General features: G+C 40.9%; 1 protein-coding gene across 5 annotated transcripts in view; it reads left to right on the forward strand.

Moving 5' to 3' along the window:
- ANO6 (anoctamin 6) overlaps positions 1-18,489 on the forward strand; it is a 237,352-nt gene that overhangs the window by 58,320 nt on the left and 160,543 nt on the right. For 2 of the 5 annotated variants that reach the window (XM_055251351.2, XM_063620201.1), the window contains exon 2: positions 2,285-2,347. The exons of the other annotated variants lie outside the window; for them this stretch is intronic. In XM_055251351.2, coding sequence (XP_055107326.1) covers positions 2,285-2,347 — 63 coding nt within the window. The remainder of the gene's footprint in view (positions 1-2,284; positions 2,348-18,489) is intronic. 5 annotated transcript variants of the gene reach the window in all.

An 18,489-nucleotide genomic window follows, 5' to 3' on the forward strand; every position in this document is an offset into this window, starting at 1 on the left:
TTTCCAGTTCCCCCACTCCATTACAAACAGTAGCACTGGATTCCTTTTAAAAACCCAGGTCTGGGCACAGTGACTCATGCCTGTAATCCCAGCACTTTGGGAGGCCAAGGCAGGCAGATCACTTGAGGTTAGGAGTCCAAGACCAGCCTGGCCAACATGGTGAAACCCTGTCTCTACAAAAATACAAAAATTCTCCAGGTGTGGTGGTACATGCCTGTAATCCCAGGTACTCGAGAGCCTGAGGCAGGAGAATTGCTTGGACCTGGTAGGTGGAGGTTGCAGTGAGCTGAAATTGCACCACTGCACTCCAGTCTGGGTGACAGAATGAGACCCTGTCTCAAAAATTAAATAAATAAAATAAATACATACATACTTAACCAGGATGAAAAAAATAATGAAGAGCTACCTAAGAAGAATAACTGGCCTCTGATCTTGGTGAAAACCATCTTTGTTTCTCACCTTCCTGTTTATTAGTCTTTACAAGAGTTGTGAAAGGCATTTCATCCTTTGCTGTCCTCCAGTACCTGACCACATGCCAATACCTCTTCTTCCTGCATAATAGGAAGGGAAAGGGCTTTCCTTGGCAGCATTAGATCATAGTCCTCCCCAGGAAGAAAGGTCTGTTTGAATCATTAACGGGCATAGACTATTTTTAGTTAAGGAAAACAATTTTTCTTGTAAGAATTGCTATTTCCGTGCTCAGGGCGGCACATGCATCCTTTCTGGCTGCTTCCACCCATTGGCAAGGGGCCAGCTTTCTAATGGAATGTGAGCAGTCTCACTGCTAATCAAGATTTATGGTGGAGACCAGGATGCCTGGCCGCTCATTGGATTTGCAGACCCTCCAAGCTAACAGCAGCAGCCCTGAGATTAAGTGCAATGCAGAGGCTCTGGTGCTGTTCCCAGGCCCTCCCTTCTTCTCTGGGGCCAGCTTCTTAGCCACAGGTATCATCTGGCATTATTTTACAAGCTGTGCCATAGTGCAGATGTTCTTTTCTGAAGAATTACTTTCATTTCTGACTCATTTCAGGAAATGAGACAGTCTATCAGAGGTATTCTTCATTTCCAGACCCCTGGAGAGTTCATTTTCACCTGGGATTTCTAACCACATGCGGGCAATGCTTTATTTACCCAGATGTGAGAAATAACAGTAATGAATAGTCTTCTAAGGCAACCCTTACTTCCCTGCAGAATCCAGTGTGAAGGCCCAGAGGTAGCTTATGCCCTTATTAGTGTAAATATTTCTGAGGCTTTGGTTTTGTGATGCTTGTGGACATGCTGTGTGTATGGGCTTTGGTGCAGGAAAAACATAATTTAGCAACAGATTTAAAAGGTAGTCTGGAGTGTTTCTAATTACTGTTTTGTTTAGTTCACCATTGCCTAATAAGTGGATTTAAGTAACCTCGGGGGTAGGGAATGTAATGTTCATATTACAGTCAACCATGCAAATCAATTTCTAACTAAGTATTACAGAGAACACACCATGGAGCCATTTTATAGAAGTATTCCATTGAATCTTAAATTTAGACCTGAGAGCATTTTGGATTGGGCATTTCCCACCGGTCATGCATCAGCATGAATGATGCACACATCCATGTGTGGTACAGTCCCGTTTAAGATCCTTCGGTGGCCTTTGGCATTTAGTTTTCTTTTTAATTCAATGTAGTTTTCTTTTTAATTTTCCCATCCTTTATTGACCATAATAGGGAACTGAAGTATTAAGAGGTCCTAGAACAGTGGTTGTCAACCTTGGTTGTAGCTTGGCATCATTCTGGGAACTTTGAAATTACTGATGCCTGAGGCCACCTCCAGAGATCTGGCTTAATTATCTGGAATGCAGCCTCCACTGGGATTCCTAAAAGCTCCCAGAAGATGGTATTGTGCACCAGGGATAGTGAACCACAGACCTAAGATGTCAGGGCCTTGAGAGCTCATCTCATCCAGTGGTTCTCAGCCCTGGCTGCAGATTAGCATCATCTGGAGAGCTCATGAAAGAAACACTGATGCCCCACCACCTGAAACGACCTTTCAGAGGAAGGAGCCATTCTTTTTAGAAGGTGCTCAGGTGATTTTGATGCACAGCAAGAGTTAAGGTTAACTGACATCCTAGCCATCCCGTGTTATAGATAAGGAAAATGAGAGCAAAAAAGGTCAAATGACTTGTACAAGGTCAGGTCCTTGTTGTTACAGAGGCAGGTCTGATGCTGCCTCCTGCTCTGTCTGCAGCCTAACACCATCCCTTATATTGGCCTATTGTATTTATTGATGCCTCCTCGTCCTTCAGGTGATGTTCCCGCCTCCAGGAGGCCTTTTCTGACTCCTCATACTCACCTCCCATCCAGCCTGGGTAAGATCCCTTTCCTTTGTATTTGAACAGCATCCTTCCTTCCTTTTCCCCTCTGACTGTCAGTTCCGGGAGAACAGGCTTGTCTTTCCTATTATTTCTGTAACAGTAGTGGGGTTTCAGATAATATTTGTTGAATTGAAGTTCTGTAACTTTTTATTCCTCAGTCCACATGGATTGCTGAAAATAATCCATTCCTATATGCATGCTTCAGAAAAGAACTTCAGAAAGCAAAAGTTACTTTTTTTGAGACAGTCTCACTCCGTCACCCATGCTGGAGTGCAGTGGTGCGATCTCAGCTCACTGCAACCTCTGCTTCCAAAGTAGCTGGAATTACAGGTGCATGCCACCACACCCAGCTAATTTTTGTATTTTTAGTAGAGACGGGGTTTTGCTATGTTGGCCAGGTTGGTCTCGAACTCCTGACCTCCAGTGATCCACCCGCCTCGGCCTCCCAAAGTGTGGGGATTACAGGTGTGGGCCACCATGCCCGGCCGCAAAAGTTATTTCTTACCTGTCTGTGGCTCACTGTACTGTGGGCCAGGATCTTAAAAGCAAGAAGGACTTCCCACCCTGCCTTCCAGGAGAGAGAGTTTTAGCAAAAAATGTTTGGCAAGGATATTTTGATGACAAAATAATGAAAACAAGATTTCAGTGACCTTACATGTTAGTCAAGCTATGTACAACATCCAGGGACCTTCAAATAACATACAAATGTGTATGGCATAACAAAAGGGAGTATGTGGCATTACCTAACAACAAAAAGTTGTCTGAAGTAAATGATGCTATTTTATAAAAATACATTTTAAGGACTGAATTATTATTTGCTGCAAAAGTAAATGATGCTATTTTATAAAAATACATTTTAAGGACTGATTATTTGGTGCAAAAGTTAAAGGTAATTGTCATTACTTTTAATGGCAAAAAGTACAATTACTTTTGCACCAATCTATAATATTTTAAAGCAGCCGCATTCTGTTAGTATAGCTGAATTAAATCTTTTGGCTTCTTTGGATTAATATGTTTTGTCTTTTCAAAGGATTTTTAAAAACTCTATCTTCTGTCATTGCAGTGTACTTAGGATCATCCTTGGCCAATGTTCTATTTTTACTGGAAAAATATTTTCAGATTTGCACTATTTACATTTACCCTTGTAGGTGTACCAGAGACTTTTCTCTAAAAGCAGGATCACAGCTAGTATCTGCTTAGCCTACAAGTGGCCAGGAAGCTCACTGTTGAGATGCTGGAAAGTAATAATTTTCTTGGGTGGAAAATACATAGTTAAAATTTTTTGGAACTAAAACTGCAAACTGGGCCTCGTTGTAGAGTAGCCCCCAAGATGTTAAGATGGTGCAAACAGGACAGAATAGTAATTGAAATGTGAAGAACCTCTTTGAAATCCTAAGTCTTCATACTTTCATGCATTATTTTTAAGAACCTTCATATTGGAGAGCAAATGGTAATGTGGCAGTGTGGAAGTAAAGTCACCATATATCATGGAAAATCTTCTTAAAACAAATATTCCTGAAACTTTCAAGATAAAGCAAATCAATTTAGTTGGAAGTAAATATAAAACATTTTTATATTAAATAACTTATTGTTTAAAGATGCAAATTTTTTGTGAAGATAAAACATGAAGATTTGAAGAACCACCTTTTCAGGTTTTTTTTCTTTTTTTTGCTGCTAGTAGGTGAAAAATTTAACAGAAACTACTAATGAGTAACCAGCTTCTATCACACTAACTTCAGAGGCTCAACAGTGCATTGTGGAAGTGAAGAGAAGGGGCAGGAGAGAAAAAAGGGTTTTTTAAATATGTAAGACTCCATTTTCAGTGTTTTCGTCTATGTCCTGTCATCAGACTTTTATAACTACTCTGCAAATTAGGATTTATTCTGACCAGATTTTTACATTTACCTGTTCACTAGAGAGAGGAGCCAAAATTTAAATCCAAGTATGTCTGATGTCCTTGTGTTTTTAAACTGAATATGGCCTCTCATGTCATAAGAGGAGAGAATTCTCCAGAAGAGACATTATTAACTATGAGCGTTTACCATGCTGGTGGAAGAGTGCTGGCTTTAGCTTCCCTTAGAGTTCTTAATAAACACCAATAAGTTGATGAGAAAAAGTGTTGGCAGTGGTATGGAAAAAAGGGAATCCTTATAAACCGTTGGGAATATAAATTGCATAGCCATTATGGAAAACAGTAAGAAGATTCTAAAAACAACAAAAAAAATCAAAAATAGAACTACCACATGATCCTGCAGTCCCACTTCTGAGTATATACCCAAAGGGAATGATCTTAGTGTCTTGAAGAGACATTCACACTTTTATGTTCATTGCAGCATTATTCACAGTAGCCAAGATATGGAAACAACCTAAGTATCCATTGATGGATGAATGGATAAAGAAATTTTGGTGCGTGTATACAGCAGAATGTTATTCAGCCATAAAAAAGAAGGAAATCCTGCCATTTGTGACAACATGGATGAACCTGGGGGATGTTATGCTGAGTAAAATAAGCCAGACACAGAAAGACAAATACTGTTTGACCTCACTTACATGTGAAATCTAAAACAGTCATAAAACCAGAGAACAGTGATTGCTGGGGGGTTGGGAGAAATAAGAGTTGTTGGTCAAAGGGTACAGAGTTTAAGTTAAAGATGACTAAGTTCTGGGGATCTAATGTACAGTATGAATGGTGATGGGGTGTGTTAATTTGATTGTGGTAATTGTTACACAATGTATATCAAATCACATTGTACACCTTAAATATATTCAATCTTCGTCAATTAAATATTTTAAAATGGAAGACAGGATGTCCAATTTTGATCAAAAGTCATATAGTGTCAGATAGAACTTTGTGATCTGACTCCCAGAAACTACACATTTGATTTGGGGAAGGCAGCCAAGCAAAATAGTTGATAACTTGCACTTTTCCTTTGATACCTAGGTTTGAGAATCTTGGCTTTCCTACCTGCTAGCTGTGTGATTTTGGGCAAGTCACTTAACCTCTTTGTGCCTTAGTTTCCTCATCAGTAAAATGGGAATGATAAAACTTGATTGCTGTTGATTTTCCTCTCACATGCTGTGAGTTAGAAAAATGTAGGAATTTGTAGAATGGTTCTGTTCTGCCCCAACAAATTGGGTTCTTTGCTGTGAGCATTGGTCTGCTTCCTATTTATGCCTCCCCATTAGAGCCATTTCTATTTCACAGGCATAGGGATCTCTTCTGTTGCTTCCTGGGAGAATCCTGAAGGAGGCTTGACATGGGGTGAGGCTTCCTTGGAAACAGAGGCATAGTGTTCTAAATGAACTGAGGGTTACTAAGTGGTCTGAATACACTTATGGGTAAGGAATGTTATTACAGAGGATTGTTCATTCATCATGAGTCACAGAGCCTCCCAGAACTTTCTCTTGGAGCTCATGCTTATCTCAGCAGCACGGGGCACAGCTGACCACTCCCTGCTTCCTGAAATTCTTTTTTTACTTGGCTTCATGATGCTACTTTATCTTGATTCTGCTCACTGCTCACTTGTTCTTTTCCAATCTTTCCTGCTGGATCCTTCTCTTCTTCTGGCCCCTAAACTTTGGAGCACCCAGGGCTTAGTGCCCTGACCCTATTCCCCGTCTCCACTGCTTAGGTGATCTCATTCATTTGCAAGGCCCTGAATGCCATCTGTATGTGGATGACTTCCACATACTTATGTCCACTCCCCATCTCTCCCTTGCTTTACAGCTGTCTGCTTTACTTCTTCACTTAGTTGTTTAGTAGATGAGTTGAACTTAACATTTCCAAAACCAAATTCTTGATTTGTTTCGTGAGCCTATACTTCCTCCATTGTTTTAACCTCTGCAGTGATACTACCTAGTCACTCAGGCCCCAAAGCTGAAGTCATCCTTGACTTCTGCCTTTCTGTGACACCTCGTATTCTCAAATTCAAGCACCCATCATCCCCTGCGCCCACACCTAAATCTGAGCCCAGGTCACTACTAAGTTTTGCAAGGACTCCTGTAGTCGCTTCCTGCCACCATTCATGCACCTCTTGATCTGAGTTCACAGAACAGTCACAGTGATCCTTCTCTTTTACACCTTTATACTGTCTGTAGTGGCTTCTCTACAAACAGTATAAAATTCAAACTCTTGGCCATGTACTGTAAGGCCTCTGCTACCTCTCCATCCTCTTCTCTTCCTGCTCTGCCTGTCTCTTAACTGTGCTGTAGCCACACCTGTCCCTTGACATGTCACCCCTTGCCTGGCCACTGTCCTCATCATCCTCTCCACCCTCTCTCACCTCCCAACTCCTGTCGCATCTAGGATGCTTGCTGTTGCACTTCATTCAGTTCTCACTTGAATGTCACCTACTCAGAGCTGTCACCCCTGACTTATCTATCTAAAATGTCACTGTTATTCTGTATCCTTTTAACCTGCTTTGTCTTCAAAACATTTATCTCCACCTGAAATTAGTATATGTATATTTGTTTGTTGTCTCTATCCCAGTAGATTGTAAGCTCTGTAAGGACATTGATCCTGGTGCTCGATAAGTTGTACGACTAAAGGAGTTAGTAAATTAATGCTCTGGAATCCCTGTGTTAAACATACTGAAGAATCAAACACCTTTCTCTAGACCCTTAGATCCATCTCCATCTCTTACCCTGTTTCTCTGTCTCCTTTTATTTATTTATTTATTTTATTTTTATTTTTTGAGATGGAGTCTTGCTCTGTCGCCCAGGCTGGAGTGCAGTGGCACCATCTCGGCTCACTGCAACCTCTGACTCCTGGGTTCAAGCAATTCCCTGCCTCAGCCCCCCGAGTAGCTGGGATTACAGGCGCCCGCCCCCATGCCTGGCTAATTTTTGTATTTTTAGTAGAGATGGGATTTCACCACATTGGCCAGGCTGGTCTCGAACTCCTGACCTCATGATCCACACTCCTCGACCTCCCAAAGTGCTGGGATTACAGGCATGAGCCACCATGCCCGGCCTCTCTGTCTCCTTTTAAAGCAAAACTTCTAAAATATTGCCTACATGTACTACAGCTTCTTCATTACTCATTTATTTTTCAATCTGTTACAGTATGGTGTCTTTTCCTATCACTCTCCTGAAATTGATTATGGCAGAGTCATTCAAGATCTGTGTGTTGCTGCTTCCGATGGATACGTTTCTATCTTACTGGATCTCTGAGCGGCTTTAAGCAGTTTTCTATTGTCTTCTTGAAATTACCTTCTAACTGGGCCTTCCCCCTTCCCTACCGGCCATTTCTTGATCCTTTACTGGCATTTCCTTCATTACTTGGCCTCCTGGGAATGTTGAGAATTCTTCACGCTATGGTTGAAGCCATACCTCTTCTGTCTACATGCTCATCTGTTTCAGGGGCTTTAAATACCATTAATTTGCTGACTCTCCAAGGTATGTATCTCCAACACTGAGCTCTTCTGAGTTCTAGATGCCGTACCCTCCTCCCTCCTTGACAGCATACCTGGATGGATGTCTCATGTTCAGGGAGGAACTCTTGATTTGCTTCCATGTCCCATCTACCCCATCCTGCCTCTGCACTCTGTGTCTTCGCCATCTCAGTAAGTGGTACCACCATCCTTCCAATTTTACAAAGTCAGAAACCTGTATTTCATCCTTGGTTTCTCTTCTATTGTCTTTCCTCTCCCCCCAGTACTTCTACCTTAAAAATGATTTTCAGTATCTTCTCTGTCTCCACTACTATCATCTTAGGCCAACTTCGTCACCTGGACTTCAACATTAGTCTGATGACTGGGTCTGTTGTTTCCACTCCTGCCACAGAAGTATGCTCTGTGATGCTGTGGTGCCATCCCATTGTTTACCTGTCAGTGTTTAACCTCACTTGTTCCCCAGCCTCTCATGTCTTCACCGCCCCGCAGTCACACTGATCTTTGATCATATCTTTGAGCACACCAAGATACTTTCTGCTTCAGAACCATTGTCTTGTTTTTTCTTTTTCCTTGTATGCTCTTTTTTTTAGCCCTGCTTAGCCAACTCCTCATACTTCACGTCTCAAATATCACCCCTCAGGGAGGCTCCTCTGACCCACCCTACCCGAAATACTTCCATCTCTTAATCTCTGCTATATCAACTTGTTTATTTCCTTCATATCTCCAGAGTCAGTTATTTTAAAAGTACTTATATTTAGTTTTTATTGTGGAATATAAGCTTCCTAAAAAGGGACATTTTCTGTTTTATCTTCTGCGTCTAGCACGTGCCTGGCATATAGTAGGTGCCAGAACAGTGATTCTTACGTTTATATGTGTTCATGCCAAGAGCTCCCTGCCTTTTTAAAGGGGGGGGGGGAATGAAAAGTTTTTATTTTAGTCAAAGTTTTACGTAATTAGTTAGAATGTTTATATAACTCAAAAATTAAATAATGTTGTAGATTTTGTTATGAAAACCAGCTGCATCTCCTTTTCTGTTCGCTGTTCCCCAGAGGCCAGGATTTTTAACTGTAGCTGATTCTTTTAGTAATTACCTCTATATCTCTGGTTAACATACTTAAATTATAATTTATCTATTTTTCAGTTTTAGGCACTATCTATTGATGCAGAAGTATTTAGCTCTTTTTCACCTACTCCAGCCCCCTTCCCTTCTCTCACAAACTTTCCCAACCCCATTCCCTCAATTGTAATTGTGTTATAATTTTGGTAAGATCAATATGCAGTGTTTATTATAACTATGTAATACTTTCCACAGATGAGCTATATAATATAGTTTGATTACTTTTCCTCTGGAGACTGTACAGCAGATACTGATTTTATTAGTTTTCCATATAGTTATGAATAATTCAACCTCACACTTTTACCCAATTGTAAATCTCCTCTCAATGTAATCAGCCATGCATGGAATCCTGTCAAATTCAACCTTTGGGGGAGATTCCTCCCACAGCCTTCTGATCTCCTCCACCCTGCCCAGGTTGGTCTTTAGACCTTGGCCGAGTGAGGGATTCCTTTTCACCACCATCCTGAGGACTTGTATTGGAGCCCTACATTTATGTCTTATTTTTTGTTGGTTTACTATTTTATTTTGGTGGAGCATATTTCCCAGTGTCTTATGTAGAAAAGGTTAAAGGCAGGTAATTTTTTTTTAAACTTGCGGGTCTGACAATGCTTGTATTTTTCTCTGGCTTTCAGTTGACAGCTTGACTAAGTATATAATTCAAAGGTGGAAATTATCTGCTCTCAGAATTTTGAAGCCTACTTTCAAGAGTTGCTCTTGAGAAGTTCTTGCCATTCTGACTTATGATCCTTTGTATGAAAAACTTTTCCACTCTGGAATTTTGTGGACTTTTTTCTTTGAACACAGTATTTAGAAATTCTGTAATGATTAGTATGGTGGAAACTCAGGAGACCCTTTCACTATGGCAAGCCCCACCCAATTCATTTTTTTAAATTAAAAAAATTATTATATGTATTTTTTAGAGATAGAGTCTTGCTCTGTTGCCCAGGCTGGAGTAGGTGGCACAATCATAGCTCATTCCACCCTCAAACTCCTGGCTCAAGCTATCCTCCCCGCTCAAACCACCCTCCACCTCATAGCTAAGACTATATGCATGCACCACACCTGGCTAATTTTTAAATTTTTTTGTAGAGACAGGGTCTCTCTGTGTTGCTCAGGCTGGTCTGGAACTCTAGGCCTTAAGTGATCCTCCCACCTTAGCCCCCAGAGTGCTGGGATTACAGGTGTGAGCCACCGTGCCCAACCCCCAACTCCATTTTTTAAAGGAAAAAAGTATCCTTCAGTTTGTTTTCAGTCGTGGGAGAAAGGTGTTCTTTAATTCCTAATCCTTTTCAATTTGGGGAAATTTCTTTGACAGTTACTTGCCTTCCATTTTCTCTAATCCATGAATACGTCTGTTATTTGGATATTGGCTATCCTGAATTGGTTCTCCAATTTTCCATGTTTCCTATTTTTCACCTCTTTTTGCTTAACTTTATTGAACATTTCCTGAATTTTATCTTTCAAGCCTTCTGTTGAGTTTTCAATCATTTTAATTTCCAAAAGCTCTGTTTTTATTCTTTGACTATTTCTCTCTTTCTCCCTCTCTCCCTTTGGTAACATCTTGTCCTTATTTCATGGATGCACTTTTCTCAATCTCTGATGATGCAAGAGTTTTTTGTTGTTTTAAGCGTCTTTTTCATGTGATTTTTCCCTCTTCACCAGGTTGCTTTGCTGTTTCTCTGTTTGATGCCCTCTTAGTGTCTGGAAAGTCTTGTCCCTTCTAATTTTTGAGTAGCTATCTAGAAAGATGGCTGGAAGTTCTGTAGTAGTGGATGGCATTTGGCAATTATGCATTTCACTTTAGGGTGCCCTGTCTGGCTGTTTGTTTAGGAAACTCGGTTAGTAATTTTAGGCTGTCCCTCCACCCACCCCCGCCAAGTTAATCAGACCAAGAGAAAACTACAACTAGTCAGAAAGCTAAGTAGAAGTCTAGGAGTCTCAACATTCGGCAATAATCTTTTGTGTAATCTGTCTTTCCAGTATGGGACCCCCATCCTCAACTGTGCCTGGTATCCTCTTGTCTGAAGAGCCTCTGTTCACTCTTTCCAGAGAATACATTTCAAGTCTTTTCCTAGGTAGGGTGGGGTTGGGAGGCAACCACTTGTCTTCAAGCCTTGAGGAAGGAAATCTAGGGGTCCAACTCCTCAATAAACAGAGTTACGACCATTCTCCTGCCCTACCTTCAGTCCCACTTCCAGAGGAGCCTGTGCTGCCAGCCTCTTGAGGGCTTATAATTTAAATGAAATTGCTTCGAGACTTTCCTATTTTAGTATTGAGCTTTCTCCAATTGGCTAAGTAGTTGCACTTGCCTAACACAGTGTCTCCCCAGATTGTGTTACTGTCTCTCCTCCTCTTTTTTCTTCGTCTTTATTGGTTTGTGTTCTGGTAGTACTTGAGGAGGAGGCAGAGCTAAATGCATATATTCAGTCTTCCATCTTTAAATAAAGTTTCACCGACATGAGTTTTTAATTGTTTACGAAGCATTTGATCACACCTGTGAAACAAATTTCTGTGTGATCTGTGAGTCCCCATTTCACCGTAAGTCTTTTGTTACATTGTGGGGTGAGTACGTGGAAAGCCCCTGGGTCAGTGTTTAGGACACTTGGGTTCCGCTCCCAGATTTGCTACAAACTCTTTAATCCTGGGCATCCTGCTTTGTCATTATTTCCGTTCTATAAGACTAGGGAATTGAAAAATGATTTTAAGATCTCTTTTTACCCATAGATTTATTTCCAAGAAGTTGAGATAATTGTATGTAACTGAACACCGGAATAGGAAACAGAGTTGTGGCAGCCAATTGAAGAAATGTGAAGTTAAGTTTTCCCTTGTATTTTTTAGTCAGTCTCAGTAATTCTGACATTTTCAAAGTCAAGTAAAATTGCAACCCACATTTCATGAAAAAGAGCTGTTAAAAGGTTAAAAAATGTGGATTTTTTTTCCTCTGGGCTATTTTCAGCTGATAACAGTTCAGCTCCAAAGCACACTTGGATTCGTGTTCTCAATAGCCAGATAAAATGTTAGTTTTGAACAGAAGAACAGGAAAGATAATAGAGAAAGAGGTCTATTTTTTCCCCTTTTGCCCTCTGGCAGGGATGGCCATCCTGGGAGCACCCATCAGGAAATGTGTCCTTCCCATCAAAGCCATGTTTGAAAAGATAATACGCCCATCTCTGTATATTTTTTTCTCTTTTCTAAGTTGCTGCTTCTCAGCTGGATGGAAAGACAAAGTGGACATGGCATGTCACCGTGACTTTGAGTGACGAGTTTGATCACTAACCCAGTGTGCTCAGCTGTGGTCAGTACAACGACTGAGGAGAAAATGTGGTTGTGAGGTCAGTGACCCTGTGGCCTACAGACCAAAGGGCAGTGCTTCACAAATTGCCATGTACGTGGGACCCAACCCCTCACCAATTACTAGCACAGAATCTCCATCAGGCAAGGTGTACGAATCATTTTGCATAGTTCCCCTGGTTATTGTTAAACATTTGATTCTTGCACTGATTCTGGGAAACCATTGCCTTGGGACAGGAAGCCAAAAAGAACACTGGAGTCTTGAATATTTACAGAACTCAGAAGAAAAACCCAGCAGAATGGAAACTGAGCCTGGCACACCGAGTCAGCGGATGCTCTCCTATCAATCACAGAAACTGTTTCAAACTCTCACTGCCTTCCTCTATTCCACACCCTCTTGGCCTCTCAGTAGATCATTTGCTTAGAAAGGAAAGGAAACCTGCAGGGGCTACACTGCCTCAACTTCTTTTATCTCCCTTTCTCCAAAAATGTGTATACATTGTGTGCATGTAAATTGTATCATATATGTGTTATATATATATATAGAGAGAGAGAGAGAGAATATATGTATATTTTATATATAATGCATATATAAATGCATGTTTACATTCATCTTTGCTTCTCCCATCTGTCATCTTTCTGATAAATGTTAATGCCTTCACCTATGCCTGTCTCCATCAGTGATCCTCCTGTGTTTGTCTTTCACTGTTTTCTGTCAACGTGTGTGTATGTGTGTGTGTGTGAATAGGTAATATGAATACAAGTTTCATCTTATAAAACAAGGCACAAAAAATGAACAAAAATATACCTTCCTCAACCCTACGTTATTTATTCATTTAGTAAATATGTATTAGGGTCAACTGTGTGCAAAGATTCTGGCTAACTACTGAGGTTCTACAGCAAACTAAATAGGTACAGCTTCTGTCCTCATGATGCTTGTAGTCTCTTTTTAACCAGGCTTCTTTAAAAATCATTGGTCTTATTTTTTCCCACGTTATTCCATTCTTGTGTTGCTGTAAAGGAATACCTATGACTGGGTAATTTATAAAGAAAATAAGTTTATTTTGGCTCACAGTTCTGCAGGCTATACAGGAAGTGCACTGTTGGCATCTGCTTCTAGGAGGGCCTCAGGGAGCTTACAATCATGGCGGAAGGCGAAGGGGAGGCAGTGTGTCCCATAGCGAGAGCAGGAGCAAGAGAGAGAGGAGCATACCACACTCTTTTAAAACAGCCAGATCTCATGTGAACTGAGCAAGAACTCATAAGCATGGGGATGGTGCTCAGCCATTCATGAGACATCTACCCCCATGATCCATTATCTCCCACTAGATGCTGCATCCAGTATTCGGGATTACATTTCAACATGAGATTTGGAGACAAACAGCCAAACCATATCATTCCCCATTACAGAAATAACATCTGTTTGTTATCTTAAATTTGAAAGTGGTTTCCTAATGGGAAGCTATCAAAGTATTTAAAGCAGAAAAGTACTGGATCAGAATTTTATTTTCAAAGATTGCTTTGGCTACTGAAAAGATAAGTGATTAAAAGGGGATAAAAGTTGCTGGCAGGTGGGCGGTCAGGAGGTTGGTGCAATAGTCCCAATAACAGATGCAAGGGGCTTGGCAGGATGAGATGAAGAGAGGAAGACAGTCAAGAACTCTTCAGCACCATAGGAGAGTGAATGTTTGGCTGTGGGGGATGCGGAAGGGAGGCTAGTCAAGGGTGACAACCAGGTTTCTGGCTTGACCAGCCAAATAAGTGGGGTTACCATTTATGCAGACAAGAAATATTGAAGAACATCTTTGAGTGTGTTTGTGGTTGAGAGGGAAGCATAAGTCCTGTGTTGATACTGAGTCTGAGATGCCTGGGACATTTCCAAGGAAAGATGTTGCATAGGCAGTTGGATATGTGAATCTGTGGCTCAGAAGAGATGGCTGAAATAGAGCAATGCATTTGGAACCTTTAGTCTACCTGTGTTAACAGTTGCCAGCAGACAGATTAAAGAGGGGCAGGGCTTGGATGGAGCCCTGAATATTTTCAGAAGTCAAGGCTCAGTCAAGGAGGAGGCACCAATGGAGGAAATCAGAGAAATGGAAGACCCTCTAAGAGAATGAAACCAAGAGGAGAGAGTCTTCAAAAGAAGTCATTGCCAGCCATGTCAAAGCTCATTGAGATGTCAAGTAAGGCAAAAATGTAAAATGAGCATTAGGTTTAGCAGCATGCAAGTCACTATGGACCTTGGAGCCGGCTGGTGACTGATGGAGGCTGAGTCCGTGGTAGAGGAGTGCCAGCGTACTTTGACCTTATCAGTAGTAGTAAGGACTATGTTATAATGCAGTAGGTGCAGTAGAAAGGCTGATTAAAGTTGTTTTAACTTTTTTGATAACCTTTTATCTTTATTGTTTTATTCTGATTACAAAGCAATTTATTTTACAATGAGTTGTTGTAAAAGTTCTAAACATTAAAAAGTATAACTGAGAATCATCTCCATAATTGCATTCTCTCATATATAGCCACTGTTAATAGTCTGAGGTGTATCCTTCAAGATTTTTCTGTACATGTGCTATTGCTAGCTCTCTCATACACACTTACATTACAAAAATTGGCTTTATTGCTATGTAGTCGGCCAAAGTTTGTGTTTTCGTTCTGTACATTATAGACATGTTACTCCCTAAAGTAGATGCATACTATTATTCTATTGTGCTGTAGTGTTGTCTGGATATTTTAGTTTTACTTAAAAATTTTGGTGTCTCTCATAATGTTACACTCAACATCTTAACGTACTTATGCATATTTATATCTTTCCAAATGTGTACAGGAATTAAGTAGAATTTGTGAGGTTGAAGTGTATGCACATTTAACATTTGATAGTGATACATTTCCTAAGGAGAGGCTTTTTACTTTTTTAAGATGGAATAAATCTGAGCATGAAAAATGTTGACAAAGGTGAAAATGAAGCATAGGTTGAAGTCACGGTAAAAAGTGCTGAAGTCACAAGAAGTCCTGTGGGAATGGGAGCCACGGCATAGGAGGAGGCTTTGGGCTATGATCAGAAGGGATATGCCACTTCTCCCATGAGGAGGAGTGGGTAGATGGGACAGGGTGGGGAAGGGCAAAGTCCTCAGTTACTGCTGTATTTCCAGAGCTTGCCCAGTGCTTACGTTTAGCAAGAGTGCCACAAACATTTATTGGTTGAAGAAATAAATATAATTTGGTTGATTCAGTTATATAATTTAATGTTTCCATGTAATAGCATCTATTTTTTCTACTCTGTCTACATAATGGGAGCTAAGATTTCCTACTGAAACTGGTGAAGGAAAAGTTAGATTTAAAAGGCCCTTCTTACTTAGTGAACCCAGTTGGTAAAGTCAGACAGGACTCGTAGTCGAAGCATTTCTCATCTTCCTTTCCTATCAGCCTGCAGGGCCTGTTGATTCTAATACCTTAATGTCACCAGAATCCATGTATTTCTGTTTATCCCCACTACCACCATCACTGTTATTCCACCCTGGGTTTTCCTGTTACAACAACCTCTTAGATTGTCTCTCACTTCCTCTTATGCATCCATCAGGACATGGTTTAGGGGTGTCAAGGCCAAAGGAAAACTTCCCCTTTGCTTTCTGAAGGTTTGCTGAAAATCACTGACAAGAGGCAGATTAATAGGATAAAAGGCATACAAATTTATTTGATCATAGTTTTAGATGATATGGAAACCTTCAGAATGAAGAGCCAAAGATACAGGGGAAATTGTCCATTTTTATGCTTAGATTCAAGAAAGTATAGACAGCCATGCAGAAACACAATTGGGAAAAAGGGTCTGATCTAATGCGAATAGACAGAGTGGGGAAACCCAGCAAGGCCTGTCTGTCCAGACACTTCTTGACCTCTCTAAGCAGCATTCCTTCCTTCTGGGTAAGACTCTCTGGAATGTGGATTTTAACCTACAGTCAAACGATGTAGATCAGGTAAGTACTTTATGGCCAGAATCTTATGGCCAGAATTTCTTTATCTCTACCTTTCTGTATAATTTTGTAAAAAATCCCTCAAAAGGAATTCTGGCTTCTAGACTCATCTTCTAGTTTCTGTGGCCAGCCTCAGGGAGAATGGATTGAGAGACAGGCGGGCAGGAGAAGGTCAGAGAAAAACTTTTGCTTCTGAGGCTGCTGCTAAGGCCTTTATTTTAAAAGGGATGTTGTTTGCTGATGCCCAACAGGGGCTGCCTCCTCCAACTCCCAGCCAGACTGCTTTAGGAGTCTCTTCTTGGGCTCCCCCAGCCCTGTGCAGGCATCTCTTCTCCCCAGATGGTCACAGGTATGTTTTATTTACCTAAAGCCTTCACATGTAAAATACCTTAGTGACTGTTTTCGTGTATCTAAGACCTACTGTAATGCTTAGCTCATCCTGCATGCTAAGTAAATGACAGTTATTATGTGTGAAAGTCTGATGCCTGTATAAATTTGGCGCATAAAAGGAAAGGACAAGGACAAAAGTAGGCCTCAGATGAAACCACAAAGGACCAGTAATTTAAGACATTTAATCCTGGAACAAGCCTCGGGATTATTACTCCCTAGGGAGGGGCAATCTGAGTTATATGTCATTTCTATTATTTCTGTAATTAACATGTTAAGTGCATATTTAAGAAATTTTAAGTAGCTTGAATCTCTAAGATGATTTAGTTGTATTCAGATAATCTGTTTATTTTGTAAGATCTCAACTAAAGAACTAAATTGTGATATTTTCTGGAGTAAAAATGCTTAAATTTCCTTAGCTATGCCTGGCCACCTGGAGAATATAATCACATGATTGAAGTCTGGGTTGGGATTCTAGAAGAAATGGCCTTCACAGACCTATTAAATAAAGAGCTTCCCAATTTGAAGGCAGTGTTCCTGCCTGCCATCCATCACCACGCCCCACCCCATCTACTGGGGAGAGTAGTAGGAAGTAGTTACCAACTAGCACCTTAATATAATTTCAGGTTACAGAATCAACTATCAAAGTATAATGAAAGAAGAGACATGAGGAGTTGATTATTTGTGGAGAAAACAGCATAGATTCAAGCCCCTTATAAAAGTTATATATTCAGAGTTGAGAAATGCTGCAGTAAAAAGGCTACTGAGGCCGGGCGCGGTGGCTCAGGCCTGTAATCCCAGCACTTTGGGAGGCTGAGGCAGGCGAATCACAGGTCGGGAGATCACCAACACGGTGAAACCTTGTCTCTACTAAAATACAAAAAATTAGCCAGGCGTTGTCCTACGCACCTGTAGTCCCAGCTACTCAGGAGACTGAGGCAGGAGAATCGCTTGAACCCGGGAGGCAGAGGTTGCAGTGAGCCGAGATCGCGCCACTGCACTCCAGCCCGGCAACAGAACAAGACTCCGTCTCAAAAAAAAAAAAAAAAAAAAAAAAGAAAAACAAGGCTACCAAGTAATTGTGTGGGGCACCTGCATCACTGGGACGGTCTGGAGAGGAGGTCATGGTGAGTATTCTGGCTGAAAGAGATCAGCACCCTGTGGCACAAGGCCAGATGCTTCTTGCTGAGACTCCTCCCCACCGGAGGTCTGAGTTTCCCTCAGATAGCTGCCTTATTCAGAGCACTTGGTGAAGTCCTTAGTTAAGATAGCCATCACAGTTGCTACCCCTTCAGCAGTAAGAGAATGGCTGGGGCCTGATCTGGATATCCTGCTTCTGAAAAGTTACCCGAGGCTACTGGGCTGTGGAAGGTTGAACAAGAATAAGGCTTCTACTGATAGAGTTGCACTTGACTCCTTCCACCGTTTTACCTCTGAGCAGCAGCAGCAGCAGCACGATGGGCAGTGGCTGGATATGAATTATTTATAATTTTTTAAAGAGAGATCTCCTCGTGTTGCCTAGGCTGGACTTGCACTCCTGGGCTCAAGCAATCCTCCTGTCTTAGACTCCTGAGTAGCTGGGACTATAGGTGACTGGGACTTGAATATGAATTTAAATTATCTCAACCATAAAGGCATTCGGTTGTATTTGGCCTAAAAAAATACCCTGAACTAATAAAACATCCATCCAGAAGGAATTTTTATTGTTTCAGTCCATTATTTAACCGATGACTTAAAAAATATCCATACATTCAAGATTTAAGTAGGGGGTATGATTTAGAAATACAACAGAAAATGCATAAAAATGGAATTTAGATAGAGCTAATGTGTTTTGAGTTCTCCCCACTTTGAGTATTAGACCAAATTTACATACGGTTTTCCTTATCTTCAGTGTGACCTAACATTTAATGAACTATCATCAGCAACTTTATTTCTCAACAGCTATCTTCCTAAAGCTGTATACCCCTCTTTTAAAAATGAGAA

The sequence above is a fragment of the Symphalangus syndactylus genome, chromosome 17 (genome assembly GCF_028878055.3).
Source record: "Symphalangus syndactylus isolate Jambi chromosome 17, NHGRI_mSymSyn1-v2.1_pri, whole genome shotgun sequence".
Classification (NCBI taxonomy): Eukaryota; Metazoa; Chordata; class Mammalia; order Primates; family Hylobatidae; genus Symphalangus; species Symphalangus syndactylus.